This window comes from Perca flavescens, chromosome 3, assembly GCF_004354835.1.
Source record: "Perca flavescens isolate YP-PL-M2 chromosome 3, PFLA_1.0, whole genome shotgun sequence".
In the NCBI taxonomy this organism is placed as follows: Eukaryota; Metazoa; Chordata; class Actinopteri; order Perciformes; family Percidae; genus Perca; species Perca flavescens.
In genome coordinates, this window is record NC_041333.1 from 27,887,704 (window position 1) to 27,906,940 (window position 19,237).

The following is a 19,237-nucleotide window of genomic DNA, read 5'->3' on the forward strand; positions in this document are numbered from 1 at the left end:
AAATCATTCCCTAACTGATGTCAGTGGACTGTAGCACTTGAAGGACACAAGCATAGAAAGCCGAGCACACTCATGGTCCTCATTAAAGCACGTTGCCATAGTTACATACTGACATGATATAAAGTCTTAGGTAAGTCTGATCCACGTGGCCACTCCACCTTTTCTGTCCCTTTGCTAGTAGCCCACTCTTAAAAAGTCCTAGGCATATTAAGGCAGTGAGCATGTCCCCAAGCGTCTAAGCACTGGCCCGTGCTGCCTGCTGCGCCTGCCTCCTCTGGTTGTAGGCATTGTATACGTCTAGGAACATGTCCTTGCATGATATGCGCGCCTTCAGTTTGGAGCAGATAAGGAAGGAGCCGGCCATCTTGCGGTGGAGGGAGTACGACTCCTCGGGTGGAGGGGTAAGGCGGTGGCGTAGCATGACAGGGATAAGGCTCTGGATGCGCTGGGTGGTGCTCTGGGTGCCAAAGTCAAAAGGCTCCGCGGATGCAAAGGCTTCGCCGAGGATCATCACCGCCTCCACGTGGGTATCCTCGTAGGCCTGGTAGGGAGCACGGAGAGGCGTTACAATGGCTATCGGTGTGCATAATAATCAACTGAAGTAATGTTTCAATGCAGAAGCTAACCGCTGTAAAGTAGAACATTAATGCCCTCCTTAAAATAAAAAAAAAATAAAAAAACGTACTCTCGACACCTTTGTGGCAAAAATGTGTTATTAAATCATCATATATCAATACATTTTTCTGCTTTTTTTTCATAAATCACTTAAACAACTTGTTACCTAATCAAAACTACCAAACATTCAATAATTTTCAGGATTTTAACCCTTTATCCAAGGTGTCCAAAGGGTACAAAATGAATCATTTAAGTATAAAAAGACATGTAAGAGTAAAAAACACTGGATTTAAAAAATTTGGCTGAAAAGAAAGGTTCCTACAAAATTTCTTGCCATAAGCAGTAACACAGCAAAAATGATCACAAATGAAAAAAAAAAAAAAACTTGAGAAAAATTTACAAAAATGACCGAGGAGGGCATGAGGGTTAAACCATAACACTAACAGACTTTAAGCTGCATGTTTTTAGTGTGTACACTCTGGAGCAGCCTGAGGAAATGTTTACTAGAGCTGTTCGAACCTAAAGTGTGCATTATATATTATGACGCTATACTGTATATGACTCTATAGTATATACACATATTTTCATATCTCCAAATTTCAATACTTAAAAAAAATATACAGCACTCACTCAAAAGATATAATTCCTGGCATGTACAAAGTAAATACAAGGCTGAAAACAGGGAAACTGCATCAAGCAAAGGGTGTAAGACTGAGGTAGGATGAGGTAGCCTCGTGAGACCGTCCTGATCTCGCGAGCTCCAGTTTTCCACTCGCAGATCAGTCTGGCATCTTGAGGCAGAGAAAATTTGGAGCCGTTAGCCAAACGACCGGGCCAATCAGCGTTGGTTTTGAGGTGGGTTAGGTGGTGATAGACCGATGTTTATCTAATCAGCTAACCAGTATTATCAGCCAGCGGTAGCCCTAATTCTGTTAGCCGCTCGCTAATGCTTTTTTTCTCTTGGATCCTTCTTTTGGAATATGGTCCGGGAACCTGAAATGGTGACTTTTATTCCTAAATTCTCGTTACACAAACGGCAAATATCCTTTACCGACATGTTGCTTGCTTGCTGAGCTAACGAGCTATGCTTTGCCTGCAGCAGCAGGGGTGGGCTTGTGCTTGTATTTTCATACGCTTCGTGGATCTGATTGGTTGATTTGGCCCATCTATCACCAACATAGGTGATAGACAGATGGTTCATCCAATCAGCTAACCAGTATTTTCGCCCCTTCCCAAAAGAGATATATATATCGATATCGAGAGAGAGAGAGATATATAAAGATTTTATGTCGACATTGCGATGTGACAAGATTTTTGTCTTCAATTTTGGATATTGTAATATCGTAATATGACATAAGTGTTACAAGCTGCATTACAGTAAACTGATGTCATTTTCTGAACCTACCAGACCGTTCCATCTGTTCTATTATTTGCTTTTACCCACTTAATCATTATATCCACATGTCATTGTGTAAATATTTTGGGAAAGCAGCAATTGTTAACCTTGCAATGTCGATATTGTAAGTATTTGGTCTAAAAAAATATCGTGATATTAGATTTTCTCCATATCGCCCAGCCCTAGGATGAGACACAAATAAAAGGAGAAGACGGAGGAGGATAAACCATATTATAAATAAATGAGCACAGCAGCAGAGAACAAAATACCTTACCTTGGCCTCGTAGCCTGTCAGGAATTTAAGCGCCTTTGATTTGGAAAGAACAGTGGCTCGATCACCCACGGAAGCTGCGTGCACCACCTGACAGACACAGACACACACACAGACACTTTAAGGCAGTGGTTGTTTTGGAATGTGTTTGTGCTTGTGTATAATCCTTAGTCCTCAAATTTAGCCAAAGACTCTGGTGCTTAATTATTCACAGAAATCTTGTTGCATAAATCATGTTGTGTGGTTCACTGGTGGGTGTCCTATCATTTTAGATTCATCATACCTGTATGTAGTCATCTGTGAATGCTTCTGGGTAGCCTCTGCACGCACCAAAGTCCAACAGAACAACCTACAGACAAGATAACAAGAGTGTTATGCATCTGCTGCACATGATGATTTTTTTGTTGTTGGTACAATTCAATATTTGGTCAACATGGCATCCTTTTCTGTGTTAGACAATTCATTTACAACTTCAATACCAGACTCCCGTTACCTTGTTGGTGTCTGAGTTGTAGAAGAAGTTGGCCCAGTTTGGATCCGTCTGCATGAACCTGAACTCAAACACCTCTCTGAGACACAACTGGAGGATTCTGAAACTGATCTGGTGATGAGAGGAGAGGGTTGCAATGCAGTGATTATCAGTATCAGCAGTTATTATCAGTATCATTTTAATTCTAAAGCTCTGGTATAGTGCACTGCCAGACACTCGCCATGTCTTAAGATGCTGCATTACTGTAGGTCATGCTCCAAGTGCATAAATCTCAACTGTTAAACGCATATTTTTACAGTGTCTAATATGCATTGCTGCTGTCCTTTTCATACGGTTTGAGATCCTGCTGTATAATTTGCCAGCTAGTAACTTGTCTCTATGAGAGTTAATGAGCAAATCAGCTCAGTTGTGCACTTGTCACATGAGGCATGTACGTTACAAATAAAAAGTGGTCGACACTATACTTTCTCTTACCAACAAGGGGTGGAATACAGATATACAATACATTCAATATCAACAAAAGCCTAGGGTGGAGGAACAGAGGTATCAAATCTTCTCCTTCTACTTGTTATAGGGTTTCAGCTCTAGCTTCCCACAATTAGAGGTCCAGACTGGGATGCCCAGTGAATTATAAAAACAATTACATAAATTCCCAGACTCTCCCTGTCTCTAGTGCACCATGGGATCCATGTACCTGTTGAGTCAACCCATACCTGGTTCCTAGTCTCCTGGTCCAGGTCTACGCAGCGGTCCAGTGGGACTCCATGTACAAGCTCCATGGCCAGCACCCTGCCACCTGACAGCTCATCGATCACCTCAGGGACTTGGAAAAACTCATTTCCCTCCATCATGGACCTGGAGGCCATACACAAATGTGTACAGTATACATAATAATAATAAAATAATTAATCGATAGATAGATAGATAGATAGATAGATAGATAGATAGATACCTTACATGCGCACTAATGTTGGCAGAACTGGTTTCAGATACTATGGACCTTTTAAAATGCTATGAAATGCAAACTTCCCTCAAACTAAAGTATAGCATTCCCCTTGGAGACTTTACAACTTTACTATCTGATGATTTTTATGATTCTTGTTACTTTTTTTAATTCTTTGTTATTGTGTAGTTGTGTTGTTTCTGTTTTGCAGTTTGTGTTCTTGTAAATGTTTCTTGTTCTCGGGTCTCTCTTAGAAAAGAGATCTTAATCTCAATGTGCGGCTCACAAGTGGTCTTCAGGGTAGGAGGCTTTATGGTTCAATATGCCACAAAAACCTACCTGAACTTCTTGGCACACTCTGCTTCCCTCTTATAGTCACACTCCCATGCCAGCTCCCTCTGAAGAACCTCTAAGCTGTCGTCTGCAAACAGACCTGCGAAAAAATTAAAAGTGCAAAACTCAGCAGGGAAAACGAAAGAAAACATAAAGACGCTGTCATCTTTAAACACATTAATGCGAATGAGCAAAGTGTGGAAACAATTGTCATGGCGTATTTGGGATTGTGATGGTGTCCATTACATTGTATACCTAATAAAACTAGTTATGATAATGTAATGTTCTTGACTGAAGCGTGTAGGATTCAGCATAACAAGGAAACAAGAAACATCTCTGTTAATGATGCAGACATCCTTATATATCGGCACTCAGTAACAACTGTGCCACCTAGTTTTGACCTGCAACTATAGCACCACCCCCTGGTCTGAACTGTAATAGTGAAAATGCTAGAATGAAAGAAAAGAAACTAATCAATTGGAGAACAATCTCCAGTCACCTCCCAATATAATGACAGAGGACGGTCAAAGAATAACAGCACAAACTTGAAATCTCCAGCTGTTTCAAGATACAAAATAGCCTAATTTGCATTTCTTATCCTCAATATGGTGTTATCGCCAAACACTATAACAAATATTATAAAATGTAGTTTTTACCTCCTGGCAGGACAACGCTCATTTTTAGGACTGACATCAGGTTGTTTATGTCACTCTGGATGCTCTCTGCAACTCCAGGGTACTGAGAGGAATATGGCGATAACAGACAAAATCAATGCACACAGACATTGAGAGAGGTTACGAGGGAGACAGAAATGGAGTGTGTATAAATACCTGGATCTTTATGGCGATCTCTCTTCCGTCTTTTAACACCCCATGATGCACCTGGCCGATGGAAGCTGCAGCAAACGGTTTGTCTTCAAAGGACGATAGCTTCTCTCGCCAGCCTGGCCCCAGTTCCTCCACGAGAACTTTCTACACAATCAGACCCACGCAAAAAAGAAAAAGCTAAAAAAGCTGCAACTGTGAACTGCCAAACGGATTGAAACAGACTTGGTCACACCATCTTTTGTGTAATCTCATGTCAGAAACACACAGCAGCACTTTCCTATGAGGTTTTGACACTATTTACTGCTAGTCCACAAATTGACTACGTGTCAGGGACAGGAAGGACTGTGCTACTTACATTCATTTGCCAGGCAGGCATGAAGTCTGCGCTCTGCCGGACCCTCTCAAAGATCCTCTGCAGTTGGGGGCTGATGAAGGAGTTGTCTGAAGAAAGAATTGAGAGATTGTCAGAAAAAACAAAAAAACATTTTCACTGCCTAGAAATCCTCTGTGACTGCGAGGACATCTCAATACCATTTTGCAGCAAAGCTGTTGCTACAGTGTGTACCTTGAATGCTGAGCATCTGTCCGATCTTGAGTGCGGCCCCACGGACCTTGCACAGCGTGTTCACTATTCTCTCAGCATTGGCGTCTGACAGGAGAGGAGAGTCTAACAAGGAATTCCTGTCTACGAAACCCCACACACACACACACACACACACACACACACACACACACACACACACACACACACACACACACACACACACACACACACACACACACACACACACACACACACACACACACACACACACACACACACACACACACACAAGCATGAAGAGGAACAGTAGTAATTTGTCTTAGCAAGTATCTTCAAAGTGCTGCATGTAAATAATATAAAAGCTTTAAGTACTCCGACACGTTTCGGCATACAAGCCTTCGTCAGGGAGTCAATCGATTGACTCCCTGACAAAGGCACGTCACGAATAATTAAGCTCCAGCCCTTACTAGCCAATTGCACAAAGCAGCATGTAAAAATGGGGGCAGTGGTACGTCTTAAACACTGTTCATTTAACACATATTAAAGCCTGTCTTTGAGTTCTTGTTAACAGCTTTGATTTAATGCCTGTCCAGTGCCTGGCAGGTGCTGACACATTTGAAACTTCTCCAGGGCCGACCAGCTGTCCATGTGTCTGCTGGATCTGCCAAGTGTGCACTGGACCAAAAGCTTTTTCACAGGATGGGAGGAGAAAAGCAAAGGAGAGGAGAATATCTTTACCTTCATTTTGTTTGCCTCCCAATGACTGTTTTGCCATTTCTGTAATGGCACCAATCCCAAGTCCTACTGCCAGTCCTGCAGCAGGGAGACAGAGACACACAGGATTTTGAATTCAGGTCCACTTAACAGATGCTTGTGGGAAGCACTGATTTAACACAGCTGCTGCTGATAGTTAAAGGGTGAAATCATATTCCATGTCTAAAATCTTTTTCAAAACATTTTGATTTTAAAAGTTTTGACACCTGAGAAATACAGTTAAAAACTCCTCATTGCTGTTGTGAAAAACATTCCCTTTTCTTTGTAAACACGGAAGACACTTGGAGTTAATGAGTGAATAAAAATGTATATACATTTTTTTTTTTGCTAAATATGATATGTAAAGTATATAAAGTACATTGTTCTTACCCCCAAAATTAACCAGCCTGCTGATTCTTGTGGCGGGCACCTTCCTCTCTTTGGCCCGGTCACTCAGCTGGGGGAAGACATACCAGATAATAACTAAAAATGTATTTGAAATAATTTTGAAAGCGGTTTTTAATTGTTGTTGATTAACTCTTGACTTGTGCAAACACAGAAACAAAGGGCAAAACTCTTCAGACAGTAACCTCGAATTACATCACAAAGGACAACAACATACCTTTTATGAAACACACTACATAACATGAGTCTACTACTCAAAATATTTTCCTAGCACCTGTCTGTAGTTCATCTCCTGCAGGTACCACTAAGAATATATAAATACTATACATTTACTCAGCTTGTGTGTGTACATAAATCGGCATTCAAAGTTAAATCAAGTCAGATCGAGTCCTTTCAACCAACCTTCTGTCTGACAGGTTTGATCAGGGCCTTCTTGGCCTCCCTGGCTTTCTTGATGTCCTCTGGTGAGAGTCTGGCCACCACCGTGTCATGGATAGACCTGGTCTGGTTGTAGTACCGGTGGAGGCCAGGGGTCGTGTGGAGGAAGCGAGCGCTCTGTCCCGGCCAGCCCGGCGCTACCCCTGGGGAAGGAGGAACTCCTATGTAAGAAAGAGTAGAGTCCAGTGTCAAAAGGCTCACACACACCACCTGACCAGCACCAGCAAATGGCTGCGCGTCATTGTGTGGCACAGCTGGGCGAGATTACTTAGACAGGTGTCTGTCATGTCCACTGATCAGTTTAAAAAAAAAAAAAAAAAAAACCTACACAGGACACATCCCGATCACGCTGCCCTGCTACTCCAAGACTGTGTGCGTCCAAGAATACAACCACACACATCCTTTCAGTAAAATACCACAACTCGATCCCGGTTTCCGACTCCTCTTTCAAACTGATCGAGTCCTCACTAAGACCAAAAGAGTGGATCACATCACCCCAGTTTTGAAGTCTTTGCTCGGACTTCCTGTCCCTCAAAGAATTGATTTCAAAATACTTTTGCTGGTTTGTAAATCACTAAAAAGGTTTTGGGCCAAAATACATTTCTGATCTGCTGCTAAATTATGAACCACCCAGCCCTCTCAGGTGGTCTGGGACAGGTCTGCTTTCTGGCCCCAGAGTCAGGACTAAAGAGGGGGAAGTATCGTTCAGTTTTTATGCTCCACATACAGGCGAAACTTGAATAATTTGAATATCGTGCAAAAGTTCATTTATTTCAGTAATTCAACTGAAAAGGTGAAACTAATATATTATACAGACTCATTACATGCAAAGCGAGATATTTCAAGCCTTTATTTGTTATCATTTTGATGATTATGGCTTACAGCTTATGAAAACCCCAAATTCAAAATCTCAGAAAATTAGAATATTGTGTAAAGGTTCAATTTTGTAGGCTCAAAGTGTCCCACTCTAATCAGCTAATTATTCCAAAACACCTGCAAAGGGTTCCTGAGCCTTTAAATGGTCTCTCAGTCTGGTTCAGTAGAATTCACAATCATGGGGAAGACTGCTGACCTGACAGCTGTGGAGAAAACCATCATTGACAACCTCCACAAGGAGGGAAAGCCTCAAAACGTAAGTGCAAAAGAAGTTGGATGTTCTCAAAGTGCTGTATCAAAGCACATTAATAGAAAGTTAAGTGGAAAGGGAAAAGTGTGGAAGAAAAAGGTGCAGCAGGGATGACTGCAGCCTGGAGAGGATTGTCAGGGAAAGGCCATTCAAAAGTGTGGGGGAGCTTCACAAGGAGTGGACTGAGGCTGGAGTTACTGCATCAAGAGCCACCACACACAGACGGATCCTGGACATGGGCTTCAAATGTCTTATTCCTCTTGTCAAGCCGCTCCTGAACAAACAACGTCAGAAACGTCTTACCTGGGCTAAAGGGGAAAAAAAAGAACTGGTCCAAAGTCACTCTTTTCTGATGAGAACAAATTTTGCATCTTATTTCAGTCAGGAGGAAGAATGGAGAGGCACACAATCCAAGATGCCTGAAGTCCAGTGTGAAGTTTCCACAGTCTGTGTTGATTTGGGGAGCCATGTCATCTGCTGGTGTTGGTCCACTCTGCTTTATTAAGTCCAGAGTCAACGCAGCCGTCTAACAGGACATTTTAGTGCACTTCGAGCTTCCTTCAGCAGACAAGCTTCATGGAGATGCTGACTTCATTTTCCAGCAGGACTTGGCACCTGCACAGGAATTTCCCCAGTGTGGGATTAGTAAAGTCGATCTTATCTTATATGCCCACACTGCCAAAAGTACCTTCCGCGCACTAACCCCCCCAATCCTTCTTGTCGGTTATTGGCTGGAACACTGTTATGTTTCGTCGCGCAGTTTGTTTTTCTTGCCTTTTGTGCAGCCTGGGCTGTCTACAGAGACCGCGTTTTTTACAGTGTGTTCAGGGAACAGGCAGCTAGCAGATAGTGAGATGTTTGCTGTATGTGACAAAACAATGTTGTAGCCTAAAAAACGTGTGACATCACTTAAAGCACCTTTTTTAAAATCCTTTTTTTCCTTCTTCAATCATGTTCTTCTTCATCGTTCATGTAATGTTCTAAGTTTCTGAGATTTTGAATTTGGGGTTTTCATAAGCTGTAAGCCATAATCATCAAAATTATAACAAGGCTTGAAATATCTTGCTTTGCATGTAATGAGTCTATATAATATTAGTTTCACTTTTTTTAAGTTGAATTACTGAAATAAATTAACTGCTGCACGATATTAAATTTTAGTTTCACCTGTATCTGAAAAAACCTAGAAAATTGGAGGTCCGCCGCAACTCTGTTCTTTTAAATGAAGGCTGAAGACCTTGCTTTTTGATGCTGCCTGTCTTTAAATAATTGTTCATTTCTTATACTGCACTGTAAATGTTATTCTGGTATTTTATCGGTTTTTAATTTTTAATTGTTTTTAACTGCTCTTTAATGTTTTATGTAAAGCACTTTGAATTGCCCTGTTGCTGAAATGCGCTATACAAATAAAGCTGCCTTGCCTTCATCGGTCAGCCTGACCCGTGGCAGTTACCGGCTCACCTTATCCGTCACAATACCCGATCCCTCATCTTTTTCACAAAGTGGAAATAATAAGGATGCATTCAAATTCTATACATGCTATCAGTTATATTATTCACTTCATTTTCGAAGGCCTGAAGATGCTCTGATGATGTAAACATGTTTTCCAAAAAATGCATATTTTATACTTGATTAATATAAATTGTGATGAATATAAATTGTTTTGTTATGGATGCGTTTATTGATGTAAAGGTTTACAATAATTTCAACATTGCAAAAGGACTAATGCAGTTAAAATATTATTATACAAAAAAAACTGATGCCACATACTTATTGTATGTCACCTCCTGTGCAACAAGCTGGTACTGACAGTACCTGATGGCATCTCTGCTGCAGCTCCAACTTCTGTCTGGCTTTGCTCCAGAGCATCAGGGGGGAACTCTGACCCTATTGCCCATTTGGCTGCTTCTTCAGGGTCCATAGTCTCCCAACCCTTTGTGTCCGGAAACACATCTTCCTTTATTGACTGTTGTTACAGACACAGCAGAGATGGTAGTAATTTAGCCAAATATTGACTATTTGTACATATAACTTGCAAGCAATTTTATTATTCATTTAATTATTAATTTCATGTGCAGATATTATAAAATGCCCATCACAAGTTCCCTGAGCCCAAAGTGATGGATTCAGGAATCCTTACCGCATTGTTGCCGCCCATAAAAGTGCCCACCAGTCCTTCCACCACATCCTGAGCAACTTTGACTGCTGCTCCCACTGAGGAGTTGCAGGTCATTAATCTGAGCTGTTCTCCCTGGGTGGTGACCAGGGCAGACCCTACTTTACCTGCCCCACGCAGCACTTGCAGGACTTCTGATAGCATCACTTCACACAGAGAGGTAGAGATATAGGAGGGAATCAAGTTAGGCTTACTTACATGGTGTGTGATGATGTAAAGATGATAGAGCTGGGCAACATATCCATATTATATCGATATCGTGATATGAGACTGGATATAGTCTTAGATTTTGGATATTGTAATATGACATAAGTGTTGTCTTTTCCTGGTTTTAAAGGCTGCATTACCATAAAGTGATGTCATTTCTGAATTTACTAGACTGTTGAAACTGTTCTATTATTTGCCTTTACCCACTTAGTCATTAGGTATATCCACATTACTGATGATTATTTATCAAAAATCTCATTAGGGCTGTGCTCGATTGAAGAAATTCTTAGTCAACTAACACTCATTCAATTGTATCGACTAATCGATTCGTTTTTCCACCAAGAGTCATGCAAAAGCACCACTTTAATTTACCAGAGATGTGCTCGTACGTATCTTGGAAATAAGTCATTCAGTATGAAAAAAGCATAAAACATGACTAAAGAAATCTAAGTTGACCAAGTCCAAAACGACCGATTAGTCGACTAAGAGGGAGCAGCCCTAAATCTCATTGTGTAAATATTTTGTGAAAGCAACAATAGTCAACACTACAATATCGTTGCGGTATTGATATCGAGGTATTTGGTCAAAAATATCGTGATATTTTATTTTCTTCATATCACCCAGTCCTAAAAGATGATGACAAAGAAAAAACGTAACAGACACAATCTTGCCCCAAATAAGCAAAAGATTGCAAGATAAGGTTGTTTAAAACGTGAAAGATCAATAGTTTAACCTTTGATGTGAATGTCTACACGTTTTTGTCAAGACACGCTATAATATGTCATTAACACGTGTCCCAGCAGTAACGGTGCACCAGTGACCTGCAGACTTGTAAATACAAATGTATACATTTACAGAATTAAAGACAGCAATTGCATAGCCTACTCTTAGCTACGTTAACTAGCTCATTAGCTGGCTCCTGTATAGTCACTGTCACATTGTTTAACGTCAGTAACGTTAGCTGCTGACTGAAGCTTGAAATCACAAGCTATTGAATGAAACATGCTGCTGTTAACAAATTAAGTCACTCACTTCTCCTGAAGCTGCGTTATCCAGGTTTTCCTCGGTGAATGACTTCTCCTTCCAGTGCCACTGTCCACTGTTGCAGCTAGGCATAGACAGTATATAGGTTGTAGGTTGTAGGTCTGTTTTGCAACGATTTAACACCCGGAAGTTCAAATTCAAGTGACTTGACCGGGGACCAACCACAGTCCGACTTTTAATAAGAAGGCAGAACCATATGTGAAGGGGTGTATTCCTTTAACCAATAGCAGCGCATCTTACTAGATGATGGACGTCTAAATCAGCACTGTTCGGCTAGTTATGGTCAACATAAGGCGGGCTTTAAATGGAACAACGTCCAATGAGAATTAAGGGGGTGTCAACATTTTGGAGGATGCCTACTATGATGCCTCTATGCACGTGCTATCACCGTTATTGTGGAGTCCAGACTCGGAGGAGTTGGATTTTTTCTGGAGGCTGTGACGCAGAAGAGGATGCTGTTGATTAGCATCCTGAACAACGTACTTCTCTCACCCACCCCCTCCATGACGTTCTGGTTGCGAAGAGGTGAGGTCTTCTGGACTCACTGTAACTGACTCAATTACATTTTTTGTAACTCTGGCAAAGTGCAATATCGTTTGTAGGCTATTTGCCCCCCCCCAAAAAAAAAGTAGAGATTGTGACTTGTGCAATGAATGTCAGTTAGGTCTACACAAGAGAAATACTGTTTACAGAGGGATGGACTTGAATGTAGCCTAGTGTCTGGCCCTCTGCTGGACTGAGAAGCATGCTGCTCTTAGCTATTTGGCCTTTATATTTGTTGTAGTGTCTTTTACATATTTATTTTATTGTAATATTTCTATTCTATATTTATGTTCTCAACTGTTGGGCTAGTAGGCCTACTTATTTCATTTTCATATGTTTATTGAATGCATCAAACCCACAAAGGTAAATTCCATGCAAGTAAAAACCATAAAACTGACTTAATTGGCAGTACATCTCATTCTGATTCAGTGAGCATTTTCCAAATACTATCAGTGTAGTAAGTGTAAATGTGCATTATATAGGTGTATATGGATTTTTCCACCTGTCTTTGACACAGTGACCTTTTGATGTTGCGCTTTGTGGTCCAGTGTAGTGGGTGTGGGGGGAGCAGGAGCAGGAGGCAGTAGAGGGAGGGAGCTGTGCAGACGCCATATATGGGCACACCACCGACTCTGCATTGCTATTGGCTGTGGGCCTTATGCAGCTGCTTGTCAACAAGATGGCCTTCCTCCTCCTGTCGTTTTGACACTGATTATTTTGGTATCCCCGAGAACATACCGTAAAAGCTTGTGTCACTTCTAAATAGATAGTGGGAGAGCGACTGCTTAGAGTCCTAACAAGGCGTACGGTCAGATAGACTTTGTTCAGAGGACTGACAGGCACACAAGCCTTGATAGCAGCCATCAACAAGACAAGGTTGATAATAGAAAATAGCTGCTGGCTAATGTCGATGTTAGCCAGCGAGTGAGCTAGCTTAGCTACGTGGACACGGATAGTTAACTCGTGTCACCTGTATTTCACTAGAAAAACTGGTTTGTTCAGAGGGAAATACAGTGGGAAACACTTGTCATCGACCGTATACAAGTCAAGAAGGTTGGCTGTGGAGATTAACGCTGCTACGGTGAGTAAGCTAGCAAAATACAACGTTAAGGTTTTTTTTTTATCTTGTTAGCCTGCTAGCAAGCTCTGTCATGTTATTATGCAGGTAAGTTGTGCTATGCAGTTATCGCTAGCCAGCTCGTAGCTAATGACGGGTTTATTTACGGTTTGCAACAACCCATTAATAAACCATTGAAGTCACTGGAAGCTTAGCTGAGGTCTAGTTAATGTTAAATATTAATAGAATGAAAGACATACTAGGTTCTACTTGACCAATAACGCGCTGGACATTTTACAAGGACGTTAAGCTACGGTTCGTTCCATCAGACGGTCAAAGGTGATTGCTACAATTAAGGCAAGGCAACTTTGTTTATATAGCAAATTTCAGCAACAAGTCAATTCAAAGTGCTATACATAAAACATTAAAGCGCAATTATAAAACAATAAAAAACATTCATTAAAGAGAATAGAAAATAACAGCAAGCTCAAATAGAACACAAATACGAGAATAACAGTTACAGTGCAGGGTAGGAAATGAACTATTACTGGATTTAATAAAAGGCTGTGTCAAACAGAAAACTCCTCTGCCTTGATTTAAAAGAACAGAGTTGCAGCGGACTAGAGCTGGGAAATATATTGATATTATATTTATTGTGATATGAGACATGATATCGTCTTAGATTTTGGATATGTAATATGGCAAAAGTGTTGTCTTTTCCTGGTTTTACAGTAAAGTGATGTCATTTTCTGACCTTACCAGACTGTTCTGATTATTTATCACGAATCTCAACCCTAAAATATCATAGCAATATTGATATCGAGGTATTTGGTCAAAGGTATTGTGATATTTGAATTTCTCAATGTCGCCCAGCGCTTCAGCGGACATGAAGTTTTCTGGGAGTTTGTTCCAGATATGTGGTACATAAAAACTGAGCTCCATGTTTAGTTCTGACTCTGGGGACAGAAAGCAGACCTGTCCCAGATGACCTGAGAGGTCTGGATGATTCATAATGTAGCAGAAGATCAGAGATGTATTTTGGCCCTAAACCATTCAGTGCTTTTTAAACCAACAGTATATTTTGAAATACATTCTTTGAAAGAGAGGACGCCAGTGTAAAGACCTCAGAACTGGAGTGATGTGATCCACTTTCTTGGTCTTAGTTAGGACTCCAGCAGGAGCGTTCTGAATCAGCTGCAGCTGTCTAATCCATTTCTTTTAAAGAAGACTTGAAAAGACAACGTTACAGTAGTCGAGTCCACTGAAGATAAAAGCATGGACGGAAGTTTTTTTCCATGAAAAATTAACAATCCGATGAGTATTGTTGCTGTTGTTTTTTGTTATCTGTGACACACTTGTTGGTTATCACTGGAGGAGTTAACTTAATTTCAGCCAGTTTTGTATGGTTATAAGGTAAACCTAATTTTATAAAAGTAACTGTGTGCACATCCCACCTTCTGGCAGGTGCAGGACAAATGAAAGTACTTCAAACAAAAAGAATGTAATGTCCGCAACACTGCTTTAAACTCCCATATTTAATATAAAATGCGTTTCGAAGAAGACCCAGTTGGGTCGAAATGTTGCATTTTATATTAAATATGGGAGTTTAAAGCAGTGTTGCGGACATTACATTCTTTTCGTTATAAGGTAAACCTAACCAGGAAAAGTAATAGTCAATTTACTTGCAGGCCTGCGTTTTCGACTAAGAAATTTGAATTGTAGTAAAGACTACATATTGAGTGTTTTGATAATGCATACGCAAACAAACTTATTGATGCATTGTATGGCTGTTTTTGGGAAAGTAGCATGTTAGGATCTCACATTATTGTTTCAATATGTGTTTTCCAGTGGGACATTGAGTGTGGCACTGGGGAACAGTTTATTGCAACAATACCGTAAGATCATAATATGCTACTGTCCCAAAAACAGATTTTACTCTTGACTTGTTCATCTTGGCTTATCCATTGCTATAAAATTAGCAGTTTTGTTGGGCTTAAATTAGCCCATTTCCACATAAAGTACTGTCTGATGTGATATTAGGGCTGCTCGATTTATGGAACAAATTATTATCACGATTATTTTCGGTCAATATTGAAATCACGATTATTCAATTACTCATTGACTTATATTTGATATTCCATATTGATATTCCAATTATTGAACCTAAAAACAGTGAAAAAGTTAAACAAATCAAGAGTGAAAATGACTAGAATTTTCAAATTTACTTTAATACTTTTCCCATTTGAACATTTTCTTTTCATTCATAACACAATACAACATAAGAGTTTCCTTGCAAAACCTAATGTGCAAAATAATAGTTTTTCAATCATTCTGTTTTTGTGATCAATAGGAGCCGAAATTGTAATTGCCATTCAAATTTTGATTAATTGCACAGCCCTATGTGCTATTGTTAAAAAATGCATGATTTGCCCTCCTATTTTCAGATGTTCAAATGAGATAATACACGGTGTTGATACATTGGCCTTTAGGATTGTAGTATCAAAGCTTGCAATAAAGTCTTAACTTGTGACGATGTTACACCACAAATGGCATCAATGCTCAGACAAACGCACAGACGGCTCTGTAGGTCAGTCAGCCACTCTTCCTAGGTGTCCTCTCAATGTAATAATGTTCCTGAGCAGACTGGAGGGATGCACTCAGCTCTATTGTTCTGTTGACAGTTTTCAGCAAAGCTGTTCTGCTGGCTGTGCTTCTGTTGCATTGTCTTCACAGGCCCCTATGCAGAGAGGGAGATTGAGCTAAGACCTTTTGGCATGCTTCTGTATTATCATTCGTCAGCTGTATTTCTGGCTGTAAAGCTGTGAAAAAGAGTGCAGGATAGCTGGAGGATAGCATGAGGGGCAGAGTTTTGTGTTCATAAGGTGGACTTTTTTGCAAGGGTAGCCTTAGACTTATGAGCTGATAGGTTTAAGGGGAAAAAACACAAACTATTAAGTCACCAGCTTTGAAATCTATGCTCATTTTTAGCTAATCCAACCTGTTAAATCTTAAATTAGCATTTAATGGGGATGTGGTACACTTTTATGTTCTAAACTGCACCTACCACAGTGAAATCATTATCCTGGTGAGAGTACATGCCAAACTGCTCCTGATTTATATGGGGTATAGGGAAATGACCCTGTCCAACAGAAATTTAGTTTCAATGTAATGGGACAAAACCTGACAATCTCTCACTATGCAAACAGCAGACTAGTCATTTATGAACACATCAGAACCTTTTTTTTTTATCATTTGTGTATATGTGTTGTGTGCAGCTATGTAGTGAGTATTGTGCGATTGTATTGTGTAACGGTGAGTAAGCCATTTTTGTGTTTTAATTTCTTTTAAAGACTTCCATACCGAGAATGAATTATGTACTCTGAATTATTGACATATTGTCCATGCAACGTGCATGCAGTTTAAATAACAGAGCTGCTGTGTCCGGTCTGGTCCACTTGACACTGCCCTTTTTTCATTTTAGACAGACAAGTCTGTTAAATGATTTGACCTACTCAATCAGTATACCTTCTGTTTCAAAAGTTCAGGAGCACCATCACTGCATACTGTGATACAGTAGCAAGTGTTACATGTCCTAACTCCTGCCTACATTTAGAACCGCATAGTGTATGCACTGTATGTTTGTGGAAGTAGTTAAAGGTTAAGTAAAACATTTAGAAAATCATCATTCTCTTTTGACAGTTAATTTGTCAAATAGTTGACTGGGAACCTAATGCAGTCCCTGGCACTGTAGTGTTGCTGTGGTATTGCTGGCTGCCAATGCGCTTGGACAGGATTTGAAGGATTAGGTTGATGCAGAAAGCTTAAAACCAAACCCAACCTTCATTTGCAGGAACTGTTTCAAATTTAAGATAAAAAAGTTAAAGTAGCTCAGTACGAACTTAAACCGACTGTTGGGGAGTACTGAAAATGGAATGAGAGATGACACTTCAGCTGTATCTGGATGTGAGATACTGGATAGGACAGTGTATGTTATAGTGCGTTCCATTTGTACTCTGAACTCGGATTTTCAAATGTTAATGTCGGAAATAGAGATGTTCCGATACCAGTATCGGCTCCGATACTGCCTAAAATGCTGATATCGGTATCGGGAAGTACTGGAGTTTATGCACCGATCCAATACCACGTAATAAAGCCTTAAAGAAAATCTACATTAAAAGTAGTTTATTTTTGTTCTTTTTCCGTTATAACTGACTGTCAAACTGGAGAATAAAAGAAAGTTCTGTGGCATTCATTGTTTGTGTTTGTTCATGTTTCACAAAGAGTTTAACCTGAGCCAGACCGACAACAAAGATAGAAATTACATCCATACAGGGATAGTAGTATACAGCTGTTAAAACATAATAAAATATATGACACACTGCTATCGGATCGGTACTCGGTATCGGCCGATACGCAAGTTCAGGTATTGGTATCGGGAAGCAAAAAAGTGGTATCGGGCCATCTCTAGTCGGAAACACGCCCCCTGACCTCGGATTTCCGATCTTGGAACTCGGACAACCTCGCAGTAGCCCGAGTTCAAAAGCCAACATGGATGCCCCCTGTATCAACCATAGCTGCCAACACTCCCGTTTTTACCGTGTTTCTCCCGGGCCCCTCCCGGTTTGTTATTTCTCCCGGGAAACTCCCGTATTGTGCATGGCCCAAACTCCTTTATAAATAATCGGACCAATATGTTTGTCTAATGTTGACCAGTTGCTAGATCTTGTATGAAGTGCATCCTATTCACACAATCCACACACCACAGTGTTTCCCACACATAGACTATTGTGTGGTGGTCAGCCTCACTATCGAAACCGGCCGCCGCACATTGCGTTTCGTTATTATAATTTTTTTTTTTTTTAAACGCTATTTAAAATACGTTCTTCTGCATTTCCTTTCCCTGCTCTCCTCTGTCTCTCTGTCATTTGTGTCTCGCTCACATACACACACAGCTCCTCCCACCATGCGGCGTTAAGCCCCCAAACGTCACCTTACAGGCACTGCGGCAATGGTTATGTTTAAGGTTACGGTGAGGGTTAGTGCCTGTAAGGCTTAAAAAACACCATCGATCCCACTGTGCACACAGCGTCTGTCTCCATAAGGAGAGAAGATGGCTGGTGAAATTCACAAGTTCACGAAAGGTTGGTATCTATCTCATAAAACCTTTACACAATCACACATTAAAAAGTGTTATAAAAATATTTTAGATTCTGACACACACACCCCCCCATCCGCCACAAGTTGCTTCCTAATCTGTGGGAAACACTGCACCATACAATTTTCAACCCGTTTGTCACCTCAACCTGGCAACCTATCCAGTTGCGCAGTTGATCTCTGCGCAAGCTTCGCGGAAAGTTCAGACCTGAAAGCGAGCCGATAAAAATGGCAGGGGAAGGTGTTGTTCGCGCAAGAAATCGAAATATAGATGTAAATTTCAACAGTGTTGGGCATAGGGCTGTAGCGATACACTAATCTCACGATACGATACACGATATTCAGCTCACGATACGATATATATCACCATATTCAGCTAACAATACGATTCGATATAATTCAATACACTTGCATCATTTTCTGAAAGATTTAAAGGGGACCGAGTGATTTTGGTGACATCTTGTGAGTGTTCCATTTACTTGGATTTAATTAATTAAACTGAAAACCTCAATTACACAATATATGTCTCTGACTGGACAGAGTCTACAGCAGGGATCATCAACTACATTTTTTTCAGAATTTTTCTAAGCACTCTGGCGGCCGGACTTTCAAAAAAAAGATTTTTTTTTTTTTACATGTATTAGTGTGAGCAAACTCCTAAAAAACATGGAAACTCCCTAATGATAACTGGCTCTTTAACTAGAAAAAGATCTCAGACTAGGAGGCAGTTCACTGAGGAGTGATGGTTAAAGTCTGTGATTATGGAAACATTATTGTAGTATGCAGCATCCTCATTGGTGGAAAATGCTTGCAGAAAGAGGCTGTTGTCAGGTAAACATGTCACTGTCAAAGAGGCTGAAGCAAAAAGTTGACGTGGAAAAGCCAAAAGCCCAGCTTTAATGATGAATGGACTGATAA

At 40.5% G+C, this 19,237-nt stretch overlaps 2 protein-coding genes across 3 annotated transcripts in view; one reads left to right on the forward strand and one right to left on the reverse strand.

Moving 5' to 3' along the window:
* coq8b (coenzyme Q8B) lies at positions 1 to 11,696 on the reverse strand. Its single transcript, XM_028573365.1, has 16 exons — positions 11,554 to 11,696; positions 10,279 to 10,460; positions 9,954 to 10,104; positions 6,980 to 7,176; positions 6,563 to 6,629; positions 6,158 to 6,232; positions 5,441 to 5,560; positions 5,231 to 5,316; positions 4,879 to 5,019; positions 4,705 to 4,786; positions 4,055 to 4,148; positions 3,486 to 3,627; positions 2,776 to 2,883; positions 2,566 to 2,631; positions 2,286 to 2,372; positions 1 to 541 (listed from the first exon to the last, which is right to left on the reverse strand). Coding segments are annotated over exons 1-16 (1,905 nt in total). The 5' UTR covers positions 11,555 to 11,696; the 3' UTR covers positions 1 to 235.
* Positions 11,697 to 11,919: 223 nt separating this feature from the next.
* The window catches only part of fbxo46 (F-box protein 46), a 20,542-nt gene continuing 13,224 nt past the window's right edge, over positions 11,920 to 19,237 (forward strand). Inside the window, exon 1 of one of the 2 annotated variants that reach the window (XM_028574507.1) lies at positions 11,920 to 12,090. The gene's annotated coding sequence lies outside the window, so the exon portion shown is untranslated. Of the gene's footprint in view, positions 12,091 to 12,753; positions 13,190 to 19,237 lie in introns of those variants that run through there. The other variant, XM_028574506.1, reaches the window with a different exon arrangement.